Genomic DNA, 26730 nt, shown 5'->3' with positions numbered 1-26730 from the left:
GGAAACTTTTACCTTTACCTATCTCATCATAGAGTCTCAACCAATTCAACCCAGTTTGTGGCAGCCACAAACATGAAGTTTCTGGATCAGTACAACCCAGATTAATAGGAAATCTCCAACACCAAGCCCCATAAGCACTTTATTAGAACTAAGATCGTATATCGCACTCTGCACTTGCCCTAGAAGCCTTATATATCACCTGTCACATTAGCACTTTTAATCTTGTACCCATTACTCTGGCCCGGCCCAGTTTTATTGTGTTTTAGCGTATTGTTTATTGCTTGTTGTTTATACTGTTTTAATTGTTTTTAATTTGCCTTTTGTTTTGTATTGTTATATTGTGTGTTGAGGCCTTGGCCTTTGTAAGCCGCATCGAGTCCTTCGGGAGATGCTAGCGGGGTACAAATAAAGTTTAATAATAATAATAATAATAATAATACAACTACGTTTAAAGTAAGCATTGCACAATTAAACAGGAAATAACCCTTTCAAACTAGGAACAGAGAATTTTTCACATTTTGTTACATAGTGTAATAAAACATCATTATTCAGTATTTAGAAGGCTCACTAAACAAGCTGATCTTCCCCTTTGTAGAGTACAGCTGAAGCATTTTCTGCAGGGTTCATTACAAACATTGCATGTTGTTGCTAACATATCCGTATAAGTGGATGGTGTTGAGAAACCTTTTACTGTTGCCATCTAATTTTTGGGACCTAAACATTGGGCAAGGACGACCCCATTTGGGGTGGGGACCCCCAAATGTGTTAAGAAGTAATACTCCAGAGGAGACATGTGGAGCAATGGACAAGACCCAAGGAAAAGAGATGCCACATAAACATGAGGAAAGCCTTCCTGGTGGACAGAGCAGTTGGACAGAGGACTATGCTGTTGGCTTGGAGTCTGGTGGAATCTCCTTCTCTGTAGGTTTCTGAGAAAAGGCCAGATGACCATTTGTCAGGAGGGCTTGGATTGTGTCTTCTGTCAGAGTATTTGCAGAGCAGCAGTAGTTGGATGGAAGCAGTGGAACGCAGAATGAAGAGACGCTCAGAGACGTTGGTAAAACTATTTATAAAGTTTTACTGTATGCAACAGTAATCAACACAGACAGACTTGCAGACAACAGACTAAGACGGGACTGCTTTGTTCTCCAACAGAACTTGACTTGAACTCTAGGCAGACAGAAGTCAGCTGAACTGAACTGAATTGATGCAATGGTTATGCACAAACACTTGTGTCTGGATACTCCCTAGTTCCAGCCACACATCAAGGTCATCATAGCTTCTTGGCAATTAACTCTTTCCACATTATGATACAATCTGGATGATGCAATCAGTTGCAATACAAGCATGGCACAAATTAGATTTAATACAATATAATACTATCAATACACAAATCCCACATTAACATCTTCTTGCATGGCTAGTTCTATGATGCTATGAGAAGAAGACTACCCAAAGCTCACCTGGGGGGGCTCATAGGGCACCAGGACGCTCTGCCTCCCAGTGATGGGGTCTTCCACGTACTGGGCATGGCTGTTGCCTTCCACGCGAATGAGATGGCTTGGAGGCGCAATCTGACCTGCAAAAGGGCAAGGGAGAAAGGTCAACGAGGTCAGCGGAAGGACCAGCCCATTCACCAAAGGGACCAAGGCAGGTCAGTCCAAGCATAAGACTCATGCAAAACCATTCAAGCATGTTGACTTCCAAGCATTGAGATCTTCAGAGACCTACATCCAGGTTCATCTGTTGTTTAACTAGCTAAGTTAGAAGTATAAAGTAATAAAGATGATTATTTAGACATAGTAACATACATGTAAGGATTTGTTGGGACTTCCAGTGCAACCTTTATGTCCACCGGCATGATTCTAGGGTGACTTCCAACACTATGATAACTATTACTAAGACTTTGCTAGGTCCTACAGGTCAACTCTAGTAATTTTCAAAGTGACTCTGTGTCTTCCGTTATGGATCTATGGTAACTTTCATGCAACTCCATGGAAACTCTAGGCATTTGAATGGTTCGACAGAGTGAATCTATGTTTACTTCTGGCCAAAATCATTCATTTTACTATGACTCATAGTTTCATAAAAAAGAGAGAGGAAAGAGGAAGGAAGGAAAGAGGAAGGAAGGAAGGAAGGAAGGAAGGAAGGAAGGAAGGAAGGAAGGAAGGAAGGAAGGAAGGAAGGAGAAATAAGAAGAAAGGAGAGAGGAAAGACAAAGGAAGGAAGGAAGGAAGGAAGGAAGGAAGGAAGGAAGGAAGGAAGGAAGGAGAAATAAGAAAGGAAAGAGGAAAGAGGAAGGAAGGAAGGAAGGAAGGAAGGAAGGAAGGAAGGAAAAAAGAAAGGAAGGAGAAATAAGAAAGGAGAGAGAGGAAAGAGGAAGGAAGGAAGGAAGGAAGGAAGGAAGGAAGGAAGGAAGGAAGGAAGGAAAAAAGAAAGGAAGGAGAAATAAGAAAGGACAGAGGAAAGAGGAAGGAAGGAAGGAAGGAAGGAAGGAAGGAAGGAAGGAAGGAAGGAAGGAAGGGGGAAATAAGAAGAAAGGAGAAAGGAAAGAGGAAGGAAGGAAGGAAAAAAGAAAGGAAGGAGAAATAAGAAAGGAGAGAGGAAAGAGGAAGGAAGGAAGGAAGGAAGGAAGGAAGGAAGGAAGGAAGGAAGGAAGGAAGGAAGGAAGGAAGGAAGGGGGAAATAAGAAGAAAGGAAAAAGGAAAGAGGAAGGAAGGAAGGAAAAAAGAAAGGAAGGAGAAATAAGAAAGGAGAGAGGAAAGAGGAAGGAAGGAAGGAAGGAAGGAAGGAAGGAAGGAAGGAAGGAAGGAAGGAAGGAAGGAAGGAAGGAAGGGGGAAATAAGAAGAAAGGAGAAAGGAAAGAGGAAGGAAGGAAAGAGAAAATAAGAGGAAGGAAGGAAAGAAGGAAGAAGGAGGGAGGAAGGGGAAATAAAAAGGAAGGAATGAAGGAGGGAAGGAGAAAGTAAGAAGGAAGGAGAGAGAAGGAAGGAGAAAATAAGAAGGAAGGAAAAGAAGGAAGGAAGGAAGGAAGGAGAAAAGCAGGAGAGGAAAATCTAGAATCTGGACTCAGGGTGCATCTACATTGTTGAATTACTGCAGTTTGGCACCACTTTTACTGCCAAAGGTCAGTAATATAGAAAGCTGGGAGTTGTAGTTTGGTGAGGCACCAGCACTGTGACAGAGAAGGCAAAAGACCCTCTAAAACTACAACTTCCATGATTCCATGGCAGTAGAAGCAGTGCCGAAGTGCATGAATTGCGCACCCTTGGACCGCAGTGGGTGGGAAGAGAGGGACCCCGGATGGTCCGGCTCACCCTCGTTGAACTCCCGGCTGAGCTCGTGGTTGGGGCAGCGCTTGACCACTTCGGTGACGTGCTCGGCCTTCTTGTAGACGGGCATGGCGCGGATGACGGCCCCCTGCGGCGGAGGGGTCATCACCTTGATCTGGATGGGACACGTCTTGGCAATCTGGCAGTAGAGCTTCTTCAGTTCAGTTGAATACTAAACAAAAACAGTGGAAGGAAGGAAGAGTCAGGCAGGGATCCTTTCCCAACTTGCACCCAATGCGTATGGATGTGTCTGCCCAGCTGAGACTCCTCCCAAAGTTTGGGAAAGGGTCTTTTTAAAGACTACAACTCCCAGAATCTTACATTTGGCTAAATAAGTAACTTCCCCAAGCTTTGGTTTCTTTATTATTTATTTTATTTTATTTTATTTATGCATTGAAGAAGCATGCTAAAGCTTAAAGTGAGAAGAGGATGCAGAAGTGGCTTTCTACATGCCTCCATCAATCTAGGATGCATCTACCGTATATACTCGAGTATAAGCCGACCCGAATATAAGCTGAGGCACCTAATTTTACCACAAAAAAAACTGGGAAAACATTGACTCCAGTATAAGCCGAGGGTGATAAATTTCAGAAATAAAAGTAGATACCAATAAAATTACATTAATCGAGGCATGGGTAGGTTAAATGTTTTTGAATAATTACATAAAGCTCAAATTTAAGATAAGACTGTCCAACTCTGATCAAATCATTATTCTCATTTTCTTCAATGTCAATGTGCTTACGTATCCTTTTCATAATAATAGAGTAAAATAATACATGTAATAATAATAATAATAATAATAATAACAATAATAATAAATACAGGAAAATAATACATGTAATAATAGAGTAAAATAATAAATGCAATAATAATAATAATAATAATAATAATAATAATATCAGAGTGAAATAATAAATGTAATAATAATAATAATAATAATAGAGTAAAATAAATGTAATAGTTGCAACAATAATAGAGAAAAATAATAAATGTAATAATACCAATAATAATAGAGAAAAATAATAAATGTACCATATATTCTCGAATATAAGCTGACCCAAATATAAGCCAACCAGGACCCTCACCCGAGTATAAGCCAAGGGGGGCTTTTTCAGTCTTTAAAAAAGGGCTGAAAAACTAGATTTATACTCGAGTAGATACAGTACATGGCATAATGAATGACACCACTTCAACTGAAATGCTATGGATTTGCAGTTTGACAAGGTCTTTAAGCTTTTCTGCTAAAAAGAGCTGGTGCTTCACTAAACTACAATTCCCATGATTCCATAGCACAATTTTAAGTGCCGTCACTTTGCAATTATTCTAGTGTAGATTTACACAATATTTCACCAAACCACAAATCTCACGATTCCCTAGCATTGAGCCATGGCATTTAAAGAGGTGTCAAACTGCATTAATCCCATAGTATAGACGCACCCTTTGACTCCCAACAGCCCTCGGGGACAGGTTACTTTTTCCCATCTGGGAAACTCATAAAATGATTTTATTTATTTATTTATTTATTTATTTATTTACAGCATTTATATTCCGCCCTTCTTTCTCACCCCGAAGGGGACTCAAGGCAGATCACATTACACATATAGGCAAACATTCAATGCCTTTTAACATAGAACAAAGACAAGACAAGACGAACAAAGGCTCTGAGCGGGCCTCGAACTCATGACCTCCTGGTCAGAGTGATTCATTGCAGCTGGTTGCAGCTGGCTTGCTCCCCAGCCTGCGCCACAGCCCGGGCCTAGTTTTCTATTTTCTTGTGATTCTCCTCTATTTTTCCAAACTTGAACTCAGAAAAGACCCTCCGATCAAAACGCCTTGCCATTTCAATCCATGAGATTTGGCACTTTTTCCTCCCCGGCTTGCACAACCTGGGCCTTATTTATAGCACACCATCAAAGGCTTTGCAAAGCGCACCAAAACAGCTCCCTGCCCTGGGGAAATGGCAATCTGTAATTAAATGGGGTGCGGGGGAGTGAGGCGATGAAGGGAAGACGCAGAAGGGGAGGCAAGTGGGGAAGGCTCAGTATTGGCACATCCTTTGCTTTTCTCAGCGTCTCTCATCCCTCCATCAGCCTGTTGAACAAAGACACCTTTCCAAACCCCAGCAGAGTTTCACACCCAGGCACCGTCCTGTACCTGAGATTAGGAATATGGCAAGAAAGACTAACTAGAAAGACCCTTAGAGTCGGAAGAGACCCCCAAGGGCCATCCAGTCCAACCCCCTTCTGTCCAACAGGAAGACACAATCAAAGCCCTCCTGACAGATGGCTATCCAAGCCTCTACTTAAAAACCTCCAGAGAAGTGTCATAAATTTGATGACTGGTCTGAATAAAATTGTACAAAATGAGTATGGTTGGGGTCTAAACCGTCTAGAGATGCCATCCAGAGGAATATTGAGGCCTGGAAAACTAGAAAAGTTTAGTGAACTGTAATTAAAAGTTGCTGCTTTGTTTTTGTTCATGACCAAAGATAAATGATTACGGGTTGTTGTATGTTTTCTGGGCTGTATGGCCATGTTCAAGAAGTATTCTCTCCTGACGTTTAGCCCACATCTATAGCAGGCATTCTCAGAGGTTGTGAGGTATACGTCACAACTTCTGAGAATGCCTGCCATAGATGTGAGCAAAACGTCAACACAACACAACAACAACTCTGTGATCCTGGCCATGAAAGCCTTTGACAACACAGATGCAAACACAAAGGGTTGTTGTATGTCTTTCAGGCTGTGTGGCCATGTTCCAGAAGTATTCTCTCCTGACGTTTCGCCCAACATCGCCCTGAGTCCCTATGGGTGAGAAGGGCGAGGTAGAAATGATATAAATAAATAAAATAAATAAATGATTAACTCTAAGTGGAAAACAACATGTTTACATTACCAGAGACAATGACTCTTTTAAGTTTAGTCAACACATCAGTTAAGGGAGTCAAACAAGGCTCCTTAAGAAAGAAAACCAATGATCAATTAAAGAGGAAAAGCCCACATCTGTCCAGGAATGGATGGAGCCAGGATGACTTAACTGGAAAACACCTGTCATTCATGTACAACTTTTTTGGACCAACATCAGCAGAAATATCGCTATATATTCCAAAATTGTGGCAGACAGCAAAGTGTCCTATGTTGTCTTTCAAGAGCAGACTTAAAACACTGTGGTAAGTAAATGAAAACTGCTTTACTTCAGCAAAACATAAAGTACAGCACACTCAGTGGAATAATACAAAAGGAAGAAAGGAAGTCTTAGGGCAAGCACAGTTCTTAGTCTCTGATAAATTCCCAAATCAAATAGCAGTCTTACTTCAGACAAAGACATAGCAATAAATCCTTAGGAGCAGTTTCCCAGATGCAGACTTGAAGCAGGCACAAGGGGAGCGAAGGCTTAGGCATTAGAGTCAGTTTGTTACCAGCAAGAGCTGGCTGCACCTGCTTCTGCTTTATATCTCTGAGTCCCCTCACAACTGCTAGGGAAGTTCCTAATTACTCAGCTGCATTTCTGGCAGCTATTCTAGCTGAACGACATCTCTGCTCTGTTTTCTTTCGCCTCTCCTGAAATGTGGGCACTTGCAAAACCTCCTCCTCAGATTCCAACTGCCCCTCTGATTCAAGAACACTTTCCTGCTCCCCTTCCTCTTCTGAAGAAGACAAATCCCTAACACAAAGTCTGGTCCACCCACCATCTTCTCCAAGGAACAGAGGAAGATGATGTATTTGCAGAGTGGCATATTTTCTGGGAACGCAAATGGCCTACGTTCCCAGCAAACGCTTCCAGGAGAAGGAAGAAGAGATGGTAGTGTATGCATGATGATGAATGAATGCACATGTATACGAATGTTGGAGTAAAATGTAAAACCCCCTTGTTTGTGTACCCCATGTAGCTATAGTCTGTGTGTCTACTTTCTTTCTCTGTATTGCTTTGTCATATACTCTGTCTCATGAACAAAATAAAAGAACACGACAGAAGGAGACTCCACCAGATTCCTAAGAGCCCAATGGCTCTTACCCTCAAGAAGTTCTTCCTAATGTTTAGGTGGAATCTCTTTTCCTAGAGTTTAGATCCATATATTGTGTCCTAGGCCCAAGAGATGCAGAAAGCAAGCTTGTCACCTCCTCAATCTATTCAACTACTTAACCCTGGCTCTTATCTCCCTTTCTCTCAGCCTTCTCTTCTCCAGGCAAGGCATTCCCAACTCCTCAGAGGAGTTCATGGGGGCTGGGCTGTGGTGCAGGCTGGTTAGTAGCCAGCTGAAATAAATCACTATGACCAAGAGGTGTCTTTGTTCGTCTGGGGAGGTCCTCCTCTCACTCCCACCACCTTCACAATTGTGGTTGGTGGGGACGAGGAAGAGGGCCTTCTCCGTGGTGGCCCCCCAACTCTGGAACTCTCTCCCCAGGGAGATTAGGCAAGCCCCTACCCTTCTAACTTTTCGGAAGAGACTGAAATAAAGTTGTTGTTGTTGTTGTTAGTTTGAGGCCAGCCCGTGTTGGAGAGAGCACCCGATCATTAAAATAAAAAAATAGCCCTGCTCATTGTTGACCTAAGCAACCCGAAATATAGTTGAATCTATCAAGTAGGAGATTTAGGTGCCACTTATGTGGGGAGGCTAATTTAACTAACCATAAAAAAAATCCAGCAGCGTTTGGAATGAGGAAGTACCCAAGGACTCGGCATCACAGTGCATGATGAAGCAGTGGCCGGAATCGAGCATACCCTCAGGAAGCCGGAAGCTGGAAAAGGTTAAATTGCCTCTGTGTCTCTGTCTCTATGTTCATATGGCATTGAGTGTTTGCCTTTATGTGTACATTGTGATACGCCCTGAGTCCCCTTCGGGGTGAGAAAGAAGGACGGAATATAAATACTGTAAATAAATTCATCGTTTCCATACATTTGGCTATATTGGTTGCCCTTCGCCGGACATCTTCCACCCTGTCCATATCCCTCTTGGATTTTGCTGCTCAGAACTGAAAACAGGATGACTATCCTGGGCGAAGTCTGGCCAAAAGAGAAGAGAATGGGACTATGATCTCCCTCGATCTCAACACTCGACTCCTCTTGATGCAGACTAGAATCTCAGTGGCATTTTTATCTGCCACATCACACTGTTGATTCATGTGACAGACCAAATGTCAATAGGGTTCTGGGCATGGAGCCTTAAATTTCTCATTAAAAATATTTTTAACCCTGTGGGATTCGCTCCCTTAGTATTAACTGACAGGTTCCATTCCAGGTGGGAAAAGACATTGGATGAGAGACTAGGTAAATTAGGTTTCTCAAAAACCACCATTTTGGCAAATTATACCACTTCATAATTTGTCCACATGCTTGTGGATTTCAGTGGTGGACCACTCTGGTCCACAGAAATGTTGGACCACTCTGGCGGCCACCGTGTCGGACTGCACAGAGAGGCCATTGAACTCCACAAGAAGCACATGGACAATTTCAACAGAAAGGAGGAAACCATGAACATGAACAACATCTGGTTACCAGTATTTAAAAAACTCTAAAATCAGGACACAAAATAAAGAGCAATACTCAGAAGACAGGGGAATTCCAGACAAGAAACAATCAGGACCACCTAATACCCAATGGCATAGTGGTCTAAAGCCTCATGACTTGAAGGTTGGGTTGCTGACCTGAAGGCTGCCAGGTTCAAATCCCACCCGGGGAGAGCGTGGATGAGCTCCCTCTCTCAGCTCCAGCTCCATGCGGGGACATGCGAGAAGCCTCCCACAAGGATGGTAAAAATATCAAAACATCCGGGCGTCCCCTGGGCAACGTCCTTGCAGACGGCCAATTCTCTCACTCCAGAAGCAACTCAAGTCGCTCCTGACACGGAAAAACAAAACAAAACCTAATACCTCCCAACAAAGGATTCCCTCAGGCAGGAAGTAGCCAGGCTTTGAAACTGCAAGGCCATTAAATGCTAATCAAGGTGGCCTGCTGAAACATTCACATTTGCCTCAAACAGACAAGAGTTCTTGCTCCCACTGTGATCACTATTCCACAGCTATAGAAACCCCAATTGCCTAGTTTCCAACAGACCTCACGACCTCTGAGGATGCCTGCCACAGATGTGGGGAAAACGTTAGGAGAGAATGCTTCTGGAACATGGCCATACTGCTTGAAAATCCATGTTTGGACTGTGGTCTAATCAGAGTCTAAGATCTCTGTCGCATGGCTTGTTTATGTAGAGCCTCCTGCAAATTCTATGATAATTTTAATAATTTTGGGTGCCGTGCCAAAAGATCTCAGCTGGCATTTGGAAACAATAGACATTGACAAAATTACGATCTGCCAACTGCAAAAGGCCACCCTGCTGGGATCTGCATGCATCATCCAAAAATACATCACACAGTCCTAGACACTTGGGAAGTGTTCGACTTGTGGTTTTGTGATACGAAATCCAGCATATCTATCTTGTTTGCAGCGTCATAAAATAATAATAATAATAATAATAATAATAATAATAATAATAATAATAATAATAATTGGTAGAATATGTAAAGCAAAGTGAAGAACCTGCTTTGATTGAAGTCAAAAATCAGAAACTCCTCAAAGCACAGCAGACAAAAAACCAGTACAAGAAAGCCACACTACAAACTAGAGCTGACAGCTGGCACAACAAAACATTGCATGGGAAGTTCCTTGACAAAATTGAAGGAAAAGCTGATAAGGAGAAGACCTGGCTCTGGCTCACGAATGGGACCCTGAAGAAGGAGACAGAAGGCCTGATCCTTGCAGCCCAGGAGCAAGACATCAGGACAAAGGCAATTAAGGCTAAGATCAAAAAATCAGCTGATGACCCAAAATGCAGACTGTGCAAGGAAACCGATGAAACCAAGGAACATATCCTCAGCTGCTGTAAGAAAATTGCACAGACAGACTACAAACAGAGGCACAACTATGTGGCCCAAATGATTCATTGAAACTTATGCCTCAAGTACCACCTCCCAGCAGTAAAGAACTGGTGGGATCACAAACCTGCAAAAGTATTGGAAAATGAGCATGCAAAGATACTGTGGGACTTCCGAATCCAGACTGACAAAGTTCTGGAACACAACACACCAGACATCACAGTTGTGGAAAAGAACAAGGTTTGGATCACTGATGTTGCCATCCCAGGTGACAGTCGCATTGACGAAAAACAACAGGAAAAACTCAGCCGCTCTCAGGACCTCAAGATTGAACTGCAAAGACTCTGGCAGAAACCAGTGCAGGTGGTCCCGGTGGTGATGGGCACACTGGGTGCCCGTGCCAAAAGATCTCAGCCGGCATTTGGAAACAATAGACATTGACAAAATTACGATCTGCCAACTGCAAAAGGCCACCCTACTGGGATCTGCACACATCATCCGAAAATACATCACACAGTCCTAGACGCTTGGGAAGTGTTCGACTTGGGATTTTGTGATATGAAATCCAGCATGTCTATCTTGTTTGCTGTGTCATAATAATAATAATAAGTTTATTTATATCCTGCCTCCATCTCCCCTGAAGGGGACTCGGGGCAGCTTACAGCAAAATCGAAATACAAGCAATGATAAAATATGAAACATCAAAGGAATTTGTTTTTTTTTTTTTAATGACAACGTATTTGCAATGGTAGGTTTGGATGTGGATGCATAGTTTGTGTGCCGAAATGTGAACCAAACGTCTCCGTTCCGCTTGGATGAGGCTCTGTGCTCCGAGGCACAAGACCAGTTGTGCCGAACAAAGGATCTGCAGGAAGGCACACGTCTGGGGAGGCAAAATGTGCCCATCGCCATCGCCATGATCATCACATCCTGTCCGGATAATAAGCTCCTGGCAGGAGACGCAAGGCAGGTGGGTGGCAAGGCGGCCCTGGGACAAGGATTAGAAAGCAAAGCAAAGGGAGCCAAGAAGCGGGGGAGGCTTCCTTGTGCCAAAAAGGACTGGGTGCGACAAGACAGAAGGCCAAAGAAGGAATTAAGACACAAAAGCCATGGACGTGGGTTGCTTAACTTGGACGCAGCGTCCTCTCCCCCCTTTGGGACCTCTCTCCCCCTATTTCGTAGCCTGAGCCCCAAGTGTTTTGGCCACCAAAGAGACCACAGAGAGCCCAAGCCTGCTTGTATGAAAAGAAAAAAAGTGACAATGTCGGGTTGTGCAATCGCTCCTCTTTTCTCGTGCCTGCGGGCCAAGGATTATGCACACAAAGGGATTTACACAGCCTGCGGAAACGGGAGCGTGCCAGCCAGCCAGGCAGAGCGACCGAGACAAGAACAGAAAAGAAGAAAAAGCACAGGATTGCGACACTCGAAGCAAAGAGCAAACTGTTTGGAATGAGGCCGAAAAGGCAGAAGACGAAGCCCAGGAGAGAAGACGGTTCCTTAGAGAGTTCTCCTTTCTCGGTAATTAATGCAAAGATGGCTGATCATAGCCAAGACCAAAGCTGCTAACAAATTGGACAGGTAGGACGAGACACCGATAGCATCAAGCAGATGGTTTTAGGATCCATGAAAAGATAGTTGAAAAGTTTGAAGAGTAAGAAAACAATGCAATTGGGACCAGTTTAACCTTTTCCTTCACACCCAATCCACAATTGAAATAGTATCTCCTTTACAAAGGCACTAGTTGTTACAACAGGGGACACACACAGATATCTGAATTTACTGGCAAATAGTGACTCCCAGTATAGTGGAGCATTGAATCTGCTTTGGACTTTAGATCAACTTTTAATGGTGCCATGCAAGGGGCTTCAAAGGGAAGGAGTTGCAAAGACTATAGTCCTTCTAATCTCACTTTTTGAGTCCATCAAAGAAGTTCCATCTACACTGGCTTTGCAAGGCCAGAGAAATGCTGCTTGTGGTGTCTCATTCAGAGGGTTGCCATTAACTAAAACCAAACGAATAGCTCAGACACAAAGCAAGCCTGGACTCTCTCCAAAATGATTGACATGAAGCTAGCACAACTTGGCCTTTTCATGAGACGTCATGATTTGTTAGAAAAGAGGCTAACACTGGGGAAATTCAGAAGCAGAAGGAAAAGAGAGAGGCTTCGTTTCAGGGAGAAAATGGCAAGACTTGAGCTTACGACATCAGATTCACAAGGCTGCCATAAGTCCAGGTTGACTTGAAAGCAACTCCATGGAGCTGCATCTATTGGAGGGGACAGGAACCACAATCTGGAATTGTTCCTCAAAAGTAAAGCCTGGGATGGATTCATCACCCCATTGTCACATTCAGGCTATCACTGCCCCACTGGCCAACTGGACTGAGATCCACCGTGATCTGGTTCTAAGCAAATTGGAGTGCACTGAAATGAACTAGGATGTATGGTAGATGGACCGTCAAAGGCTGGTCCAACAAAAATTCAAACAGGAGAGGCAAGATGGTGCTTTGGGGCCCCATCCAACATGATGTCAGGGTCCCACCCATGTTTGTATATTTTGGTTCCATTTAACATGGCATTATGGGTTATCATCCAACACAATGTCTCTGAGGCCCATCCACCATCATGCCTTTTGGTCCCATCCACCATGGCATCTTGAAGCAAAATTCACCATCACGTCTTTGGGTCCCATTCAACATGGCAGTTCAGGGTCCCATCTAACATGGCACTTTGGGGTCCCATCTACCATTGTATCCTTTGGCCCCATTTATCAAGGTGCTTTGAGGGTCTCATCTAACATGGCACTTTGGGGTCCCATCTACCATTGTATCCTTTGGTCCCATTTATCAAGGTGCTTTGAGGGTCTCATCTAACATGGCACCTTGGGGTCCCATCTACCATTGTATCCTTTGGTCCCATTTATCAAGGTGCTTTGAGAGTCCCATCTAACATGGCACCTTGGGGTCCCATCTACCACTGTATATTTTGATCCATTTATCATGGTGCTTTGAGGATCTCATCTAACATGGCACTTTGGGGTCCCATCAACCATCATATCTTTTGATCCCATTTATCATGGTGCTTTGAGGGTCCCATCTAACATAGCACCTTGGGGTCCCATTCAGCATGGTGTCTTGGGTCCACATCCACCATTATATTTTTGGGTCCCATTCAACATGGCATTTCAGTGTCCCTTCTAACACAGTATCTTCTGCCCCCATTCACCATCATGTCAACATTATTTTGGGGTCCCATCCAGCACGGCCTTTTGGGGTCCCACCCAAGACTGCATATTTTGGTCTCATTCAACATGGCTTTTGGGGCTCCATCCACCATCAGGTCTTTGGCGTTTTGGGGGGTCCCAACTCACATGTCATCTTGGATCCCACCTAACATGGTTTCCTCTATCTTCCTAAGACATCAAAATTTCCAGAAACTGCTGACTCAAAGGAAGAAAAAGGATATGATTCACACCAGGCAGGGAAACAAACACAGAAAGGATGACAAGGTCAGGCTCTCCTCTTGCAGGGAAAGTCGGAGGATGGTCGTGGCTCAAGGCTGCCCCAGGCAAGTGGAGGGAGAGATAGGATCTTCTTCTGAGGAACTGGACAAGGCCCACAGCACTCATTTCACCTCAAGAGCTGAGGCCAAGGGAGGAGCAAGGCAGAGGTGCAACTCCAGAGTCAGGCAAAGGCCAAGCCTCCTGCAGATCTGTCCGCACAAGCCCCGCCGTTGAGCAACAAACAAGGAAAAGGGGCAGAGAGAAAGACAGGGTGCCTCCATTCCTGCCATTCCAAACGATGGCCAAAACAGGACTCTATGTAACAAGCAGGATGAAAATAAATCACACTTGGACTTTGGAAGCATAGAACTGGAGAGCTGAATGGGAATCCAAAGGGCATTTAGTCCAACCCTTAACCAGTGCCAAGTATTGACTCAATCAAAGAAGGCACAGCAAGACCTGAGAAGGACATCTGATGGTCAAGGCTCCTGCAGGTCTCTACAGCAGAAACCGGCACACAACAATAAGTATTATAATTGTTGTTGTGTGCCTTCACACTGTGAACAATCTTTGGTGACTTTATCATTTATCACACGGCAAGGCTTGTTCTGAAATAGTTTGCAGTTGCCTTCCTCTGAAGCTGAGAGAGTGGGACTTGGGGGCTTCCTGGCTGAACGGAAATGCACATCCTGACCTCCAGAATCATAATTACTTAGATATTATGGGGTAGAATGAGGACCTGGATGTTTCATCAAACCTTTGAAAACGAGAATGTCTATCCTCATTGGGTATATATATACACCTCACAACCTCTGAGGATGCCTGCCATAGATGTGGGCGAAACCTCAGGAGAGAATGCTTCTGGAACATGGCCATACAGCCCGGAAAACACACAACAACCCTGTGATTCCAGCCAGGAAAGCCTTCAGCAACACATCTAGCCTCAATGGTCTGCAATTAATGATACAGCACTGCACTTTCCTCTCATGGCCTTATTCCTTAACTACAATTTGCACTATCCCATTCCCTTGTTCTTGTTTACAGTTTGGCCATGCTTCATGGCAGTTGTCACCATAGGTTATCCGGCATTATTCTGAGTTTAAATTGATGTTTTATATGCTATTGGTTTTACTCTCTGTACTGTACTGTGTGTTCATTTTATGCATTGTTTTAGGCACTTTGTGCCATGTGTAAGCTGCCCCGAGTACTTTCAGAGGCAGGGTACACACATAAAATTGTTGTTGTTGCTACTGCTGCTGCTGTTGCTGTTGTTATTATTAGAATGCACAAGCATATGTATTTGTTTATCTACTCTTGACTTGGGACTTTGCCCATGTCCAAATAAACACTTTTCAAGAAATGGATGAGGCCAACAATAATGCCGATCCTTTGGCTGAGAATACAGGATATATATTTATGTACAATATTTGAATAGTTCTGTACACGGGACAAAGTTTGTTCATGTTGAACTATCAAAAGCAAATGTGTCGCTATCTCAGCCACCCAGATAACCACCTTGCACCTTCAAAAAATACTTCTTAGCACTTTAATCCCTTCCTACCTTACCTTATCCCATATTATCCCAGTTGACTCTCTGACACTTGTTTATGCACTTTATTAAAAGCTTTGGATATTGTGTTTTATATGCCCGACCCCTTTTTATCTCCAGTGGTTGATGCTGTATTATTACTCATTTGTTCTGATTTTATGTGTTTTATTGTATTTTTAAAATGTTTAAATTTTTTATTTTATTTGATTTATGTTATTACTGTTTTGTTTTGATATTCGTTGTAATTGCTTTATTCTGTTTTGCTTTGGGCACTGCCCCATGTTAGCCACCCTGAGTCCCTTCAGGGAGATGGTGGCGGGATAGAAAAATAAAGTTGTTGTTGTTGTTATTATTATTATTATTATTATTATTATTATTATTATTATTATTATTATTATTAGCTCAGGGCAATGGATAATAAAGTCAATGCAATTCTGGATGGAGGAAAGGGAATTGCACAGTTGCACAGCATCCATGCTCAGAAGAGAGCTGCTGCTATGTTGCAACACAGCATATAATAATTGAGTTTTCAAAATGAAAATTAAAAATGCCACCAAGGGCATTGCCATGCTTGCTCCTGCCCTGCCTTTGCCACCTTAATGCCTTGAGCAGGTAATCTTCCCGGCGTGGGCTCACACCTGCCCAGATTTCTCAACTGGCCACCCTCTCCTTCCTTCCTTCCTTCTTTCCTTCCTCCTTTCCTCCCACCTTTTCTCCTCCAGGGATGTTGACAGGGTTTAGGAGACCCACACAAACCACCACCGCCGTGATGAGCATTTCTTTCCTTTTAAGCAAGAGGAGGCTGCCAACCCAACCCCGTTTTCAACCAACAAATGTAGAAATTTGGGGCAATAAAGGAGAAGAGCTGGGAGGCTTGGTTTTGGATTTTGCAATGCACCTGCTTTGCCTTCATGCAGAGATTTTTATCTACCTGGAACAAGCTGGGAGGAAAACAGGCAGGAAACCTTCAAAAAAACAACCTGTGTTGGGTATACCAAAAAAAGATGTGCCCAGGAAGATGGATAAGAATGCTTGGGTACCTGTGGGCTATAGGTAAACGTCCCAAGTATAGCAGTGTCCATTTCTAACCAAGGGTGAGCAATGAATGATAACTCTCACCATCCCTCCTTCACCACTGACCAAAGCTGATGGGCTTTTATGTCCAGCTGCATTTCAAAGGCCAATGGTTCCAGGACGTTGTTGTGGTTCAGTCTGATGATGAAGGGAGATTTGGTTTATACAGGTTGATCAAGGAAATGTTGAAGGCTCTGAATTGTCAGAGGCCACAGGCTAGCAGGGAAGCTGAAGTTAGTGATAAGAGTGACCTTTCACAAGATTTTGAACATCAACAAAGTCCAGGTGGCTCTGGCAGTGAGTCAGAGGAGTCTTCCTTACATAGAGACAAAAGGTTAAAGTTAAGAGTTCGTCCCAGACATTCTGTGAGAATCGCTAGTAAATGTGTGGGAACCCAAGGTCAGAGGAATGCTTTCTTAGCTTGTAAGCATGGTTAAATTGGGTGAAACAGGGAAAGATTTCAGACGAAGCAACGTTGATTTTGGAACCTTAATTTCTGCCTTGTCTCTGCGATGGCAGCGGCAGCCCAAAAAGCAATCCCCATGCCACTTTTCTACTTTACAGAGTGGAGATCGCCTTCCTGGCGAAAGAAACGTGGCTTTTCTGGGCAGAAGGGAGCCGATCTCCACTTTGCCAGGCAGAGAAACCCCGCTTTTCTGTGGAGCCCGCCCTTCTGAAGCTCGCCTCGGCCCTTCGGGTGAGCTGGGCAGGCCTTCCGGAGCTTGCGTTGGGCACTCTGGAGCCCACGTCGGCCCTTTTGGTGGGCCAGACGAGCCTTACGGAGCCCATGTCGGGCACTTCGGAGCCCACTGCCGTTTGTTGGAAGCAAGGCAAGTGTGGTTTATTTGTCTGTGAAATAATGTCCAGGGTGGGAGAAAGAGCTCTTGTCTGTTGGGAGGCAGGTGTGGATGTTGTAATTAATCACCTTGATTAGCATTTAATGGCCCTGTGGCTTCAAGGCCTGGCTTCCTCTTGCCTGGGAGAATCTTTTTTTGGGATGTGTTAGCTCTCCCTGATTGCTTCGTGTCTGGATTTCCCCTGAGTGTTGTTCTTTATTTAGGCTTTTCCTTAATCCTTCCTTATTCAACATTATCACTTATCCAACACTTTTATTTTGGTTTATTATTGGGGTTTGTTTTGGGGGGGGGGGGCACCCAAATCTCTTTTCGCCTACACTTGAAAATTACCTTGGACCTGCTCTGGAAGGAAGTCATAGGGAGGAGGGAGTAAGCTCCCTTTCTGCTGCCCTGGAGACTAGAACGCAATGGAACATTGGTTTCAAACTACAGGAAAGAAAAGAGATTCCACCTGAACATGAGGAAGAACTTCCTCACTCTGAGAGCTGTTTAGCAGTGGAACTCTCTGCCCTGGAGTGTGGTGGAGGCTCCTTCTTTGGAGGCTTTGAAGCAGAGGCTGGATGGCCATCTGTTAGGGGTGCTTTGAATGAGATTTCCCTGCTTCTTGCAGGGGGTCCACCAGGTCTCTTCCAACTCTATGATTATATGTTGTTAAATATCACATTCATAAAGAAAATAACAATTCCATAACAGAAGAAGAAAAAGGAAATGAATGCCTACTGACAACAAACTGCAAAAACAAAAACATTCCATATATACAGTAGAGTCTCACTTATCCAACACTCGCTTATCCAACGTTCTGGATTATCCAACGCTTTTTTGTAGTCAATGTTTTCAATACATCATGATATTTTGCTGCCAAGTTCGTAAATACAGTAATTTCTACATAGCATTACTGTATATTGAACTACTTTTTCTGCCAGATTTGTTGTATAACATGATGTTTTGGTGCTTAATTTGTAAAAACATAACCTAATTTGATGTTTAATGGGCTTTTCTTTAATCCCTCCTTTTTATCCAACATATTCGCTTATGCAACATTCTGCCGGCCCGTTTATGTTGGATAAGTGAGACTCTACTGTATATGTATATGTATAGTGTGTGTGTATGTGTGTAAAGGTAAAGGTAAAGGTTTTCCCTTGACGTTAAGTTCAGTCAAGTCCGACTCTGGGGGTTGGTGCTCATCTCCATTTCTAAGCCGAAGAGCCGGCGTTGTCTGTAGACACCTCCAAGGTCATGTGGCCATTGGCATGACTGCATGGAGCGCTGTTACCTTCCCGCCGGAGTGGTACCTATTGATCTACTCACATTGGCATGTTTTCGAACTGCTAGGTTGGCAGGAACTGGAGCTAACAACGGGCGCTCACGCCACTCCCAGGGTTCGAACCTGGGACCTGTCAGTCATATCTATATATATATATAAAATAATGTAATGTGTCATTTTACTATGGAGTAAACATATGGGCCCCTGGTGGTAGCACAGTGTGTTAAAGTGCTGAGTTGCTGAACTTATTTTTTATTTATTATTCAAACTCATATGCCGACACTCCCCTAGGTCTCGGGGCGGCTTACAAGAGCAGGCTAAAATCTAACAATTTAATAATATCTTTAAAACATCTTAAAAACACTCCCGCAGGGCTTGGAGTGGCTTACAAAACAAGCTAAAATCTAAGCAATTTAAAAACAGCAATAACTTGTGGACCAAAAGGTCCCAGGTTCAAATCCGGGGAGCGGAATGAACGCCCGCTGTTAGCCCCAGCTCCTGCCAACCTAGCAGTTCGAAAACATGCCAATGTGAGTAGATCGATAGGTACCGCTCCAGCGGGAAGGTAACGGCGGTCTGTGCAGTCATGCCTGTGGCCACATGACCTTGGAGGTGTCTACGGACAACGCCGGCTCTTCGGCTTAGGAATGGAGATGAGCACCAACCCCCAGAGTGTGAGTAGATCAATAGGTACCGCTCCAGCTGGAAGGTAAGGGCGCTCCGTGAAGTCATGCCAGTGGCCACATGACCTTGGAGGTGTCTACGGACAACGCCGGCTCTTTGGCTTAGAAATGGAGATGAGCACCAACCCCCAGAGTGTGAGTAGATCAATAGGTACCGCTCCAGCTGGAAGGTAAGGGCGCTCCGTGAAGTCATGCCAGTGGCCACATGACCTTGGAGGTGTCTACGGACAATGCCGGCTCTTTGGCTTAGAAATGGAGATGAGCACCAACCCCCAGAGTGTGAGTAGATCAATAGGTACCGCTCCAGCGGGAAGGTAAGGGCGCTCCGTGAAGTCATGCCAGTGGCCACATGACCTTGGAGGTGTCTACGGACAATGCCGGCTCTTCGGCTTAGAAATGGAGATGAGCACCAACCCCCAGAGTGTGAGTAGATCAATAGGTACCGCTCCAGCGGGAAGGTAAGGGCGCTCCGTGAAGTCATGCCAGTGGCCACATGACCTTGGAGGTGTCTACGGACAATGCCGGCTCTTCGGCTTAGAAATGGAGATGAGCACCAACCCCCAGAGTCGGTCACGACTGGACTTAAAGTCAGGGGAAAACCTTGACCTTACCTAAACAACAAAACCATTGAACCCAATCACACCAAATTTGGCCACAAAAGACATAGTCATGCAGTCTATGTCTTTCAATTAAAACCCCACCTGGCCAGGACCACTCCTGCTGCTTTTCTCCTCCTTCCCTTCCTATTCCAACCCATGGCCGGGCTCATCCCAGGGACCCCGGCCCAGGAAGCCTCCCCAGCCGAGAGGGTCCCTGGCCGGCCGGCCTGCCTGTTGCCACCTGTCAGTCCCAGGGATTAATGGACCTGCGCCAGGCCGAGCTGGGAGCGGCACATTCCTCTCCTGGACCGCACCCGGCAGAGATGTTGACATCAGGCATGCGTGCCTGTGTGTGTGCGGGGGACGGAGAGCGCATCTGCTGCTGGGGTGGACGGAAGGGGGACAGAAATAGAACTGGGAAAACTGCAAAAGTCTCACCAAGGTGGGCAAAGGGGTCCCACCATCTCCCTCTGCGTGACCCCAGGTGAGGCCTCCAAAGGTGAGGCCAGGTTGGGCCTTGTTGCGGCTCCAACGTCAAAGCCGGAGGACCTCGGGGAGTGGCCGGGATGAAGAAACCTACCCTCCGGGCACGGATTTCAGAGAGAAAACAAAGAGGAGGCCGGGCCCTTCTCCTCCTCGTTCTGCCTCCGCATTCCCTTCCAGGGCACTCACTCCAGACAACATTTATAGCTTACAGCTGCTGCAACGCACATGCATACGTATACATTTAATTCTGCCTCCAAGAAGCCCAGTAATTACAAAGCACGAGAGCATTCATTCTCACCTTGCAAAAAGCAACAAAGAGGTGGGAGAAGAAATGAAAAACAAAGGGATAATAATACACACATACCCTGCTTCCCCTAAAATAAGACATCCCCAGAAAATAAGACCTAGTAGAAGTTTTGCTGAATTGCTAAATATAAGGCCTCCCCCGAAAGTAAGACCTAGCCAGTTTTTGTTTGGAAGCATTTCCGCCGAACAGAACACCAGAGCATGCCGGATTGGTAAATGTATGTACCATAGATTGTTGTACATGGAAATAATGGTAGTAACAAGAAATTCTTGATAGGATTCAAAGTTTGTCTGGTTATGCTGGTTTATGATGACAACTACTGTATATAATAAATGTTCATTTTTTTGTTCAACAATAAATGTGAATTCTTCTTCATGGAAAAATAAGACATCCCCTGAAAATAAGACCTAGAGCATCTTTGGGAGCAAAAATTAATATAAGACACTGTCTTATTTTCGGGGAAACACAGTACAGTAGAGTCTCACTTATCCAACATAAACGGGCCAGCAGAACCTTGGATGAGCAAATATCTTGGATAATAAGGAGGGATTAAGGAAAAGCCTATTAAACATCAATTTAGTTATGATTTTACAAATTAAGCACCAAAACATCGTGTTTTACAAGAAATCAACAGAAAAAGCAATTCAATACACGGTAATGTTATGTAGTTATTACTATACAGTAGAGTCTCACTTATCCAACATAAATGGGCTGGCAGAACGTTGGATAACCAAATACGTTGGATAATAAGGAGAGATTAAGAAAAAGCCTATTAAACATCAAAATAGGTTATGATTTTACAAATTAAGCACCAAAACATCATGTTATACAACAAATTTGGCAGAAAAAGTAGTCCAATATGCAGTAATGTTATGTTGTAATTACTGTATTTACAAATTTAGCACCAAAATATCACGATATATTGAAAACATTGACTATAAAAATGGCTTGGATAATCAAGAACGTTGGATAAGTGAGACTCTACTGTATTTACAAATTTAGCACCAAAACATTGCAATGTATTGAAAACATTGATTACAAAAACACTGACTATTCATAGGCAGAACATTGGATAAGTGAAGGTTGGATAAGTGAGACTCTACTGTACATGCTTCTACTTTGAGGGATACAAATAAATAAACATCATATAATAATCTTAGCATCCTTTTCTCTACTCCTTTATATGAACAGAGACTTTATCTTTAGAGGAATAAAGAATATTGTTGTCTTGTTTAGGTAACCGTGGTGGTTTCACCTTTTTATTTTGTTTTACGCTTATCAACAGATAAAAACAAAAAGGATAATGTGATGTCAAAGGCTTTCATGGCCGGAATCATTGGGTTGCTGTGAGTTTTCTGGGCTGTGAGGCCATGTTCCAGAAGCATTCTCTCCTGAGGTTTCGCCCACATCTATGGCAGGCATCCTTAGAAGTTGTGAGATCTGTTTGAAACTACGTAAGTGGGGTTTATATATATATCTCTGTGGAATGATGTCCAGAGAACTCTTGTCTGTTGGAGGCAAGTGTGAATGTTGTAATTAATCACCTTGATTAGCACTGAAAAGTCTTGCAGCTTCAAGGTCTGGCTGCTTACTGCATGGGGAAATCTTCTGTTGGGAAGTGTCAGCTGGCCCTGATTGTTTCATGTCTGGAATTAACTTGTTTTTAGACAAAACATTTCCAGTGCCAATTAGGGTGATTAACTGAAACATTAATGCTGGCTCCCAGTGACAAAGAACTCTTGCCACACCTTGGACTCTACACAGATATATATTCTTTCCTTTCCTGACTTAGTTTATCCATACCTCACAACCTCTGAGGATGCCTGCCATAGATGTGGGCGAAACGTCAGGAGAGAATGCTTCTGGAACATGGCCACACAGCCCGAAAGACATACAACAACCCTGTTTTTAGACTGTTGTTCATTATTAACTGTCCTGATTTTAGAGTTTTTTAAATATTTTAATCCACAAGCATCTGGACAATTTCAGCAAAAAGGAAGAAACCTTGAAAAGGAACAAAATCTGGCAACCAGTTTAAAAAAAAAAAAAAACCTTTAAAATCAAGACAGGAAAAAAAAGAACACCACTCAGAAAACAGAGGAATTCCAGACATGAAACAATCAGGGCTAGCTAACATCTCCCAACAAAGGATTCCCCCAGGCAGGAATCAGCCAAACTTTGGCGCTGCAAGGCTATTCAATGCTAATCAAGGTGGCCAATTGCAGCATTCACACTTGCATCCAACAGACAAGAGTTCTTTCTCCCACCCTGGACATCATTCCACAAATATGGGGTATACAGACCCCATTTGCCTGCCATCGATGTGGGCAAAACATCAGGAGAGAATGCTTCTGGAGCATAGCCAGACAGCCTGGAAAACTCTCAGCAATACAAAAAGAATAATATTCATAGGCTACAAGTTCTGATGTTGACCAAGTAGCATATATGGCCAGCGTTGCCCAAGAATGTGGCTCCTTGTGGCTCCTTCTTTCCTCCCTCCTTTTCCCTTCTCTCTTCCTCTTTCCTTTCCTTTTTCTCTCGTGTTCTCTCACACCTTCCTTTCTTCCTTCTTTCATTTCATTTCTTTTCCCTTTTTTCTCTTTTTTCCCTTCCCTTGCCTCATATCTTTCCCCCTTTCCCTCCTTTTTCTTTCTTCTCCCTCCATTTCATCTTCCTTCCTTCTTCCTTTCCTCTTCTTTTTCTTTTTCTTTCTTCATTCCTTCCTTCCTCTTATATACTTCATCTAGCAGAAGCCACTCAGCTTCACTCCCTTTCGTTCCCAGTGACATCACAGAGGGCCACTTCACCTCCCCACAGCCAATCCACTTCAATCCTTTTCCTTCCCTTCTGCTCTGGTTCTGAAAAGGGTGGGTATTTTGAGTCCAAACCCCACAATTATTTTAAATTGGAGGATGAAGGGTCTGTGGGCTAAAGTTTGATCCAAATCTATCAAGCTATGGAGGAGGCTTTGCAGGACAAACCAACCAACCAACTTATTTCCATACACACATACTTTGGCTTTTCTATATAAAGCGACTAGCTGTGCCCGGCCACGCATTGCTGTGGCTTACTATGGTGGTATGGGAAATAAAGTATCTTATATTATCTGCTTAGAACTGGGTTATATGAGGCCCCTTCTACACAGCTGTATAAAATGCACACTGAAGTGGATTATATGGCAGTGTAGAGTCAAGATAATCCAGTGCAAAGCAGATAATATAAGATTATAAATGGGCTATATAGCAGTGTGGAAGGGCCTTGAGTCTACACTGCCATATAATCCAGTTAAAATCAGATAATCTGTATTTTATAGGCAGTGTGGAAGAGGCCTAAGTGAGGCCTAACTCTGCCTGTCCCGTGGGCTGAGTGGGTTGCTAGGAAACCAAGTGGGCGGAGCTTAGCCTTCTAACTGGCAGCAATTGGCTAAAAACAATTATTCCTCTCCCTCTAATTAGGACTTTATCTTTCTTTTCTTTTTGTTGTATGAACGTAGAGGCATGGATGAGGGGTTGTGCTGCCAAGTTTAGTGTTTCTGGGAGGTGCAGTTTTGTTGTTTTGTCCTAGGCCGAAATTTCATTACCCTTTTATATATAGACTAGCTGTGCCCAGCCACGCGTTGCTGTGGAAAGTATGGTGGAAGGGCCTTGAGTCTACACTTCCATATAATCCAGTGCAAATTAGATAATCTGTGGAAGAGGCCTAAGTGAGGCCTAAATCTGCCTGTCCCCTAACTGAACCCTGGCTGTCCCTTGGCTGAGTTGGTTGCTAGGAGACCAAGTGGGCAGAGATTAGCCCTATGAACTGGCAGCAATTGGATAAAAACAATTATTGCTCTCCCTCTAATTAGGACTTTATTTTTCTTTTCTTTTTGTTGTATCAACCTAGAGGCGTGGATGATGGGTTGTATTGTCAAATTTTGAGGTTGGGGGGCCTGTAGTTTTGTTGTTTTGTGGGTCGCCGTGATGCCATCACTCATTTATATATATAGATAGACTAGCTTTGCCTGGCCACGCGTTGCTGTGGCTTATGGGAATCCTTTGTTGGTCAGGTGGAATAGCAGTGAATAGCCTTGCAGTCTCAAAGCCTGGCCGTTTTCTGGAGTAGCTGGAGCTTTTTGTTGTATGAACGTAGAGGCATGGATGAAGGGTTGTGCTGCCAAGTCTAGTGTTTCTGGGAGGTGTAGTTTTGTTGTTTTGTCCTTGGCGGAAATTTCATTACCCTTTCATATATATAAATATTACGGAGTGCAAAATATGTTCCGTTTCATGACAAAAACAGTATTTGGAGAGATCCAGAAACACAAGCATGCCCAAAGAGTCACCCAGTGTTTGATTCTGTACGACAGAAAGGAAGGCTTTCAACATTATCCCCAGAATTTTGGTTCATGCCATCAGCTCCACATTCCCAGGTTTCCCTTTTGCAGAGCTGATTACACAATGGGTTGCTGCAAATGGCCTAATCTCCACCCCCCGAACCCAGATCCTTGTGAGGCTGGGCTTGGAAACAGGTGAGTTAAAAAGTAACAGAGATAATGTAAACTATTTACTTGGATGAGGATGTGGTTGTTACTCTCCGACGCTTTTATCTTTTAACGCTTTTGGATGACGGAGAGAAGGGGAATGCTCGTTGATAAAACTGCCAATCCTGCAGCACCTTTTGCTACAGTTTTTCAATAAATATCTAGAGTCTCAACCAACAAACAAACCGTAGTTTGTGGCAGCTACAAAAATGAAGTTTCTGGTCTAGAACAACTGCTTTCAAAGTAAGAATTACATAACTAAACAGGAAATAACACTTTCAAACCAGGAACAGAAAACTTTTTAATTTTTGTTACATAGTTTCATTTGTAGGTAAAGAGGGGAAGGTTTTCCCCAGATATTAAGTCCAGTCATGTCTGACTTTGGGGGTTGGGGCTCATCTCCATTTCTAAGCCAAAGAGCCAGCATTGTCCACAGACACCTCCAAGGTCATGTGGCCATTGGCATGACTGCATTGAGCGCTGTTACCTTCCCGAGCGGTACCTATTTATCTACTCACATTTGCATGTTTTTGCACTACTAGGATAGTGTTATTTGTGGATTTCATTAATACATTCTCTCTTGTGATCTCCCAAAAGTCAACCAGAGAGCCATTCTGGAGAACCTAGAGATTGTTACAGTGAAGACTTGCCTAAGCATTTGTATGTCCAGGGCTATATCCTGGCCAGTTCTAAGGGGAAATAGTCACAAAATGATTTCAAATAGAAACCGTCTTGCAAAATATTCACAAATTTTCTCGTTCATGACAAAAACAGTGTCTAGAGAGATCCAGAAACAAAAAGTATACACATTTTCTCATTCAAGATCAAAAAAGGAGTATCTGGAGAAATCCAGAAACAGAGTCACCAGCTGCTTGAGATTTTTTTTTTGTTATTTCTGCACTACAGAAAACAAACAAACAAATACAGTAGAGTCTCACTTATCCAACACTCACTTATCCAATGTTCTGGATTATCCAACGCATTTTTGTAGTCAATGTTTTCAATATATCATGATATTTTGGTGCTAAATTCATAAATACGGTAATTATAACATAACATTACTGTGTATTGAACTACAGTAGAGTCTCACTTATCCAAGCTTCTGGATTATCCAAGGCATTTTTGCAGTCAAATGTTTTCAATGCATTGTGATATTTTGGTGCTAAATTCGTAAATACAGTAATTACAACATAACATTACTGCGTATTGAACTACTTTTTCTGTCAAATTTGTTGTATAACATGATGTTTTGGTGCTTAATTTGTAAAATCATAACCTATTTTGATGTTTAATAGGCTTTTTCTTAATCCCTCCTTATTATCCAACATATTCGCTTATCCAACGTTCTGCTGGCCTGTTTATGTTGGATAAGTGAGACTCTACTGTACAAAGAAACATCCCAGCACTAAAAAATGTGTTTCTTCCCATTTTAATCAGTCTCCTGCTCCTTTAATGGAACTTAACAACCTCAATGCTGCCACAAGATTAAGAGGCACCATTCTTGGGTGCATCAACATTGTGAAATGAATGCAGTTGGACACCACTTAAAACGCCTTTGGTGTGATGACTCATGGGCCTTGTAGTCCTGTTCCTAGTACTATTGTGGCAGATGAAGAGGAAAACATGGGATTTTCGCCGGTTCAGCAAGAGCCGGAGTCTCTTCACCTGCCGGATGTTGATGTTTGCCCTCAAGA

The 26730-nt window shown here is 43.4% G+C and overlaps 1 protein-coding gene across 3 annotated transcripts in view; it reads right to left on the bottom strand.

Moving 5' to 3' along the window:
- tp63 (tumor protein p63) overlaps positions 1–26730 on the bottom strand; it is a 237765-nt gene that overhangs the window by 40423 nt on the left and 170612 nt on the right. For all 3 annotated transcript variants that reach the window (XM_062976930.1, XM_062976931.1, XM_062976932.1), the window contains 2 exons: positions 3318–3504; positions 1464–1579 (listed from right to left, as the gene is read on the bottom strand). In XM_062976930.1, coding sequence (XP_062833000.1) covers positions 1464–1579; positions 3318–3504 — 303 coding nt within the window. The remainder of the gene's footprint in view (positions 1–1463; positions 1580–3317; positions 3505–26730) is intronic.

This window comes from Anolis carolinensis, chromosome 3 (genome assembly GCF_035594765.1).
Source record: "Anolis carolinensis isolate JA03-04 chromosome 3, rAnoCar3.1.pri, whole genome shotgun sequence".
In the NCBI taxonomy this organism is placed as follows: domain Eukaryota; kingdom Metazoa; phylum Chordata; class Lepidosauria; order Squamata; family Dactyloidae; genus Anolis; species Anolis carolinensis.
The sequence above is the reverse complement of the archived record's forward strand: the minus strand, read 5'-3'. Positions and strand labels throughout refer to the sequence as shown.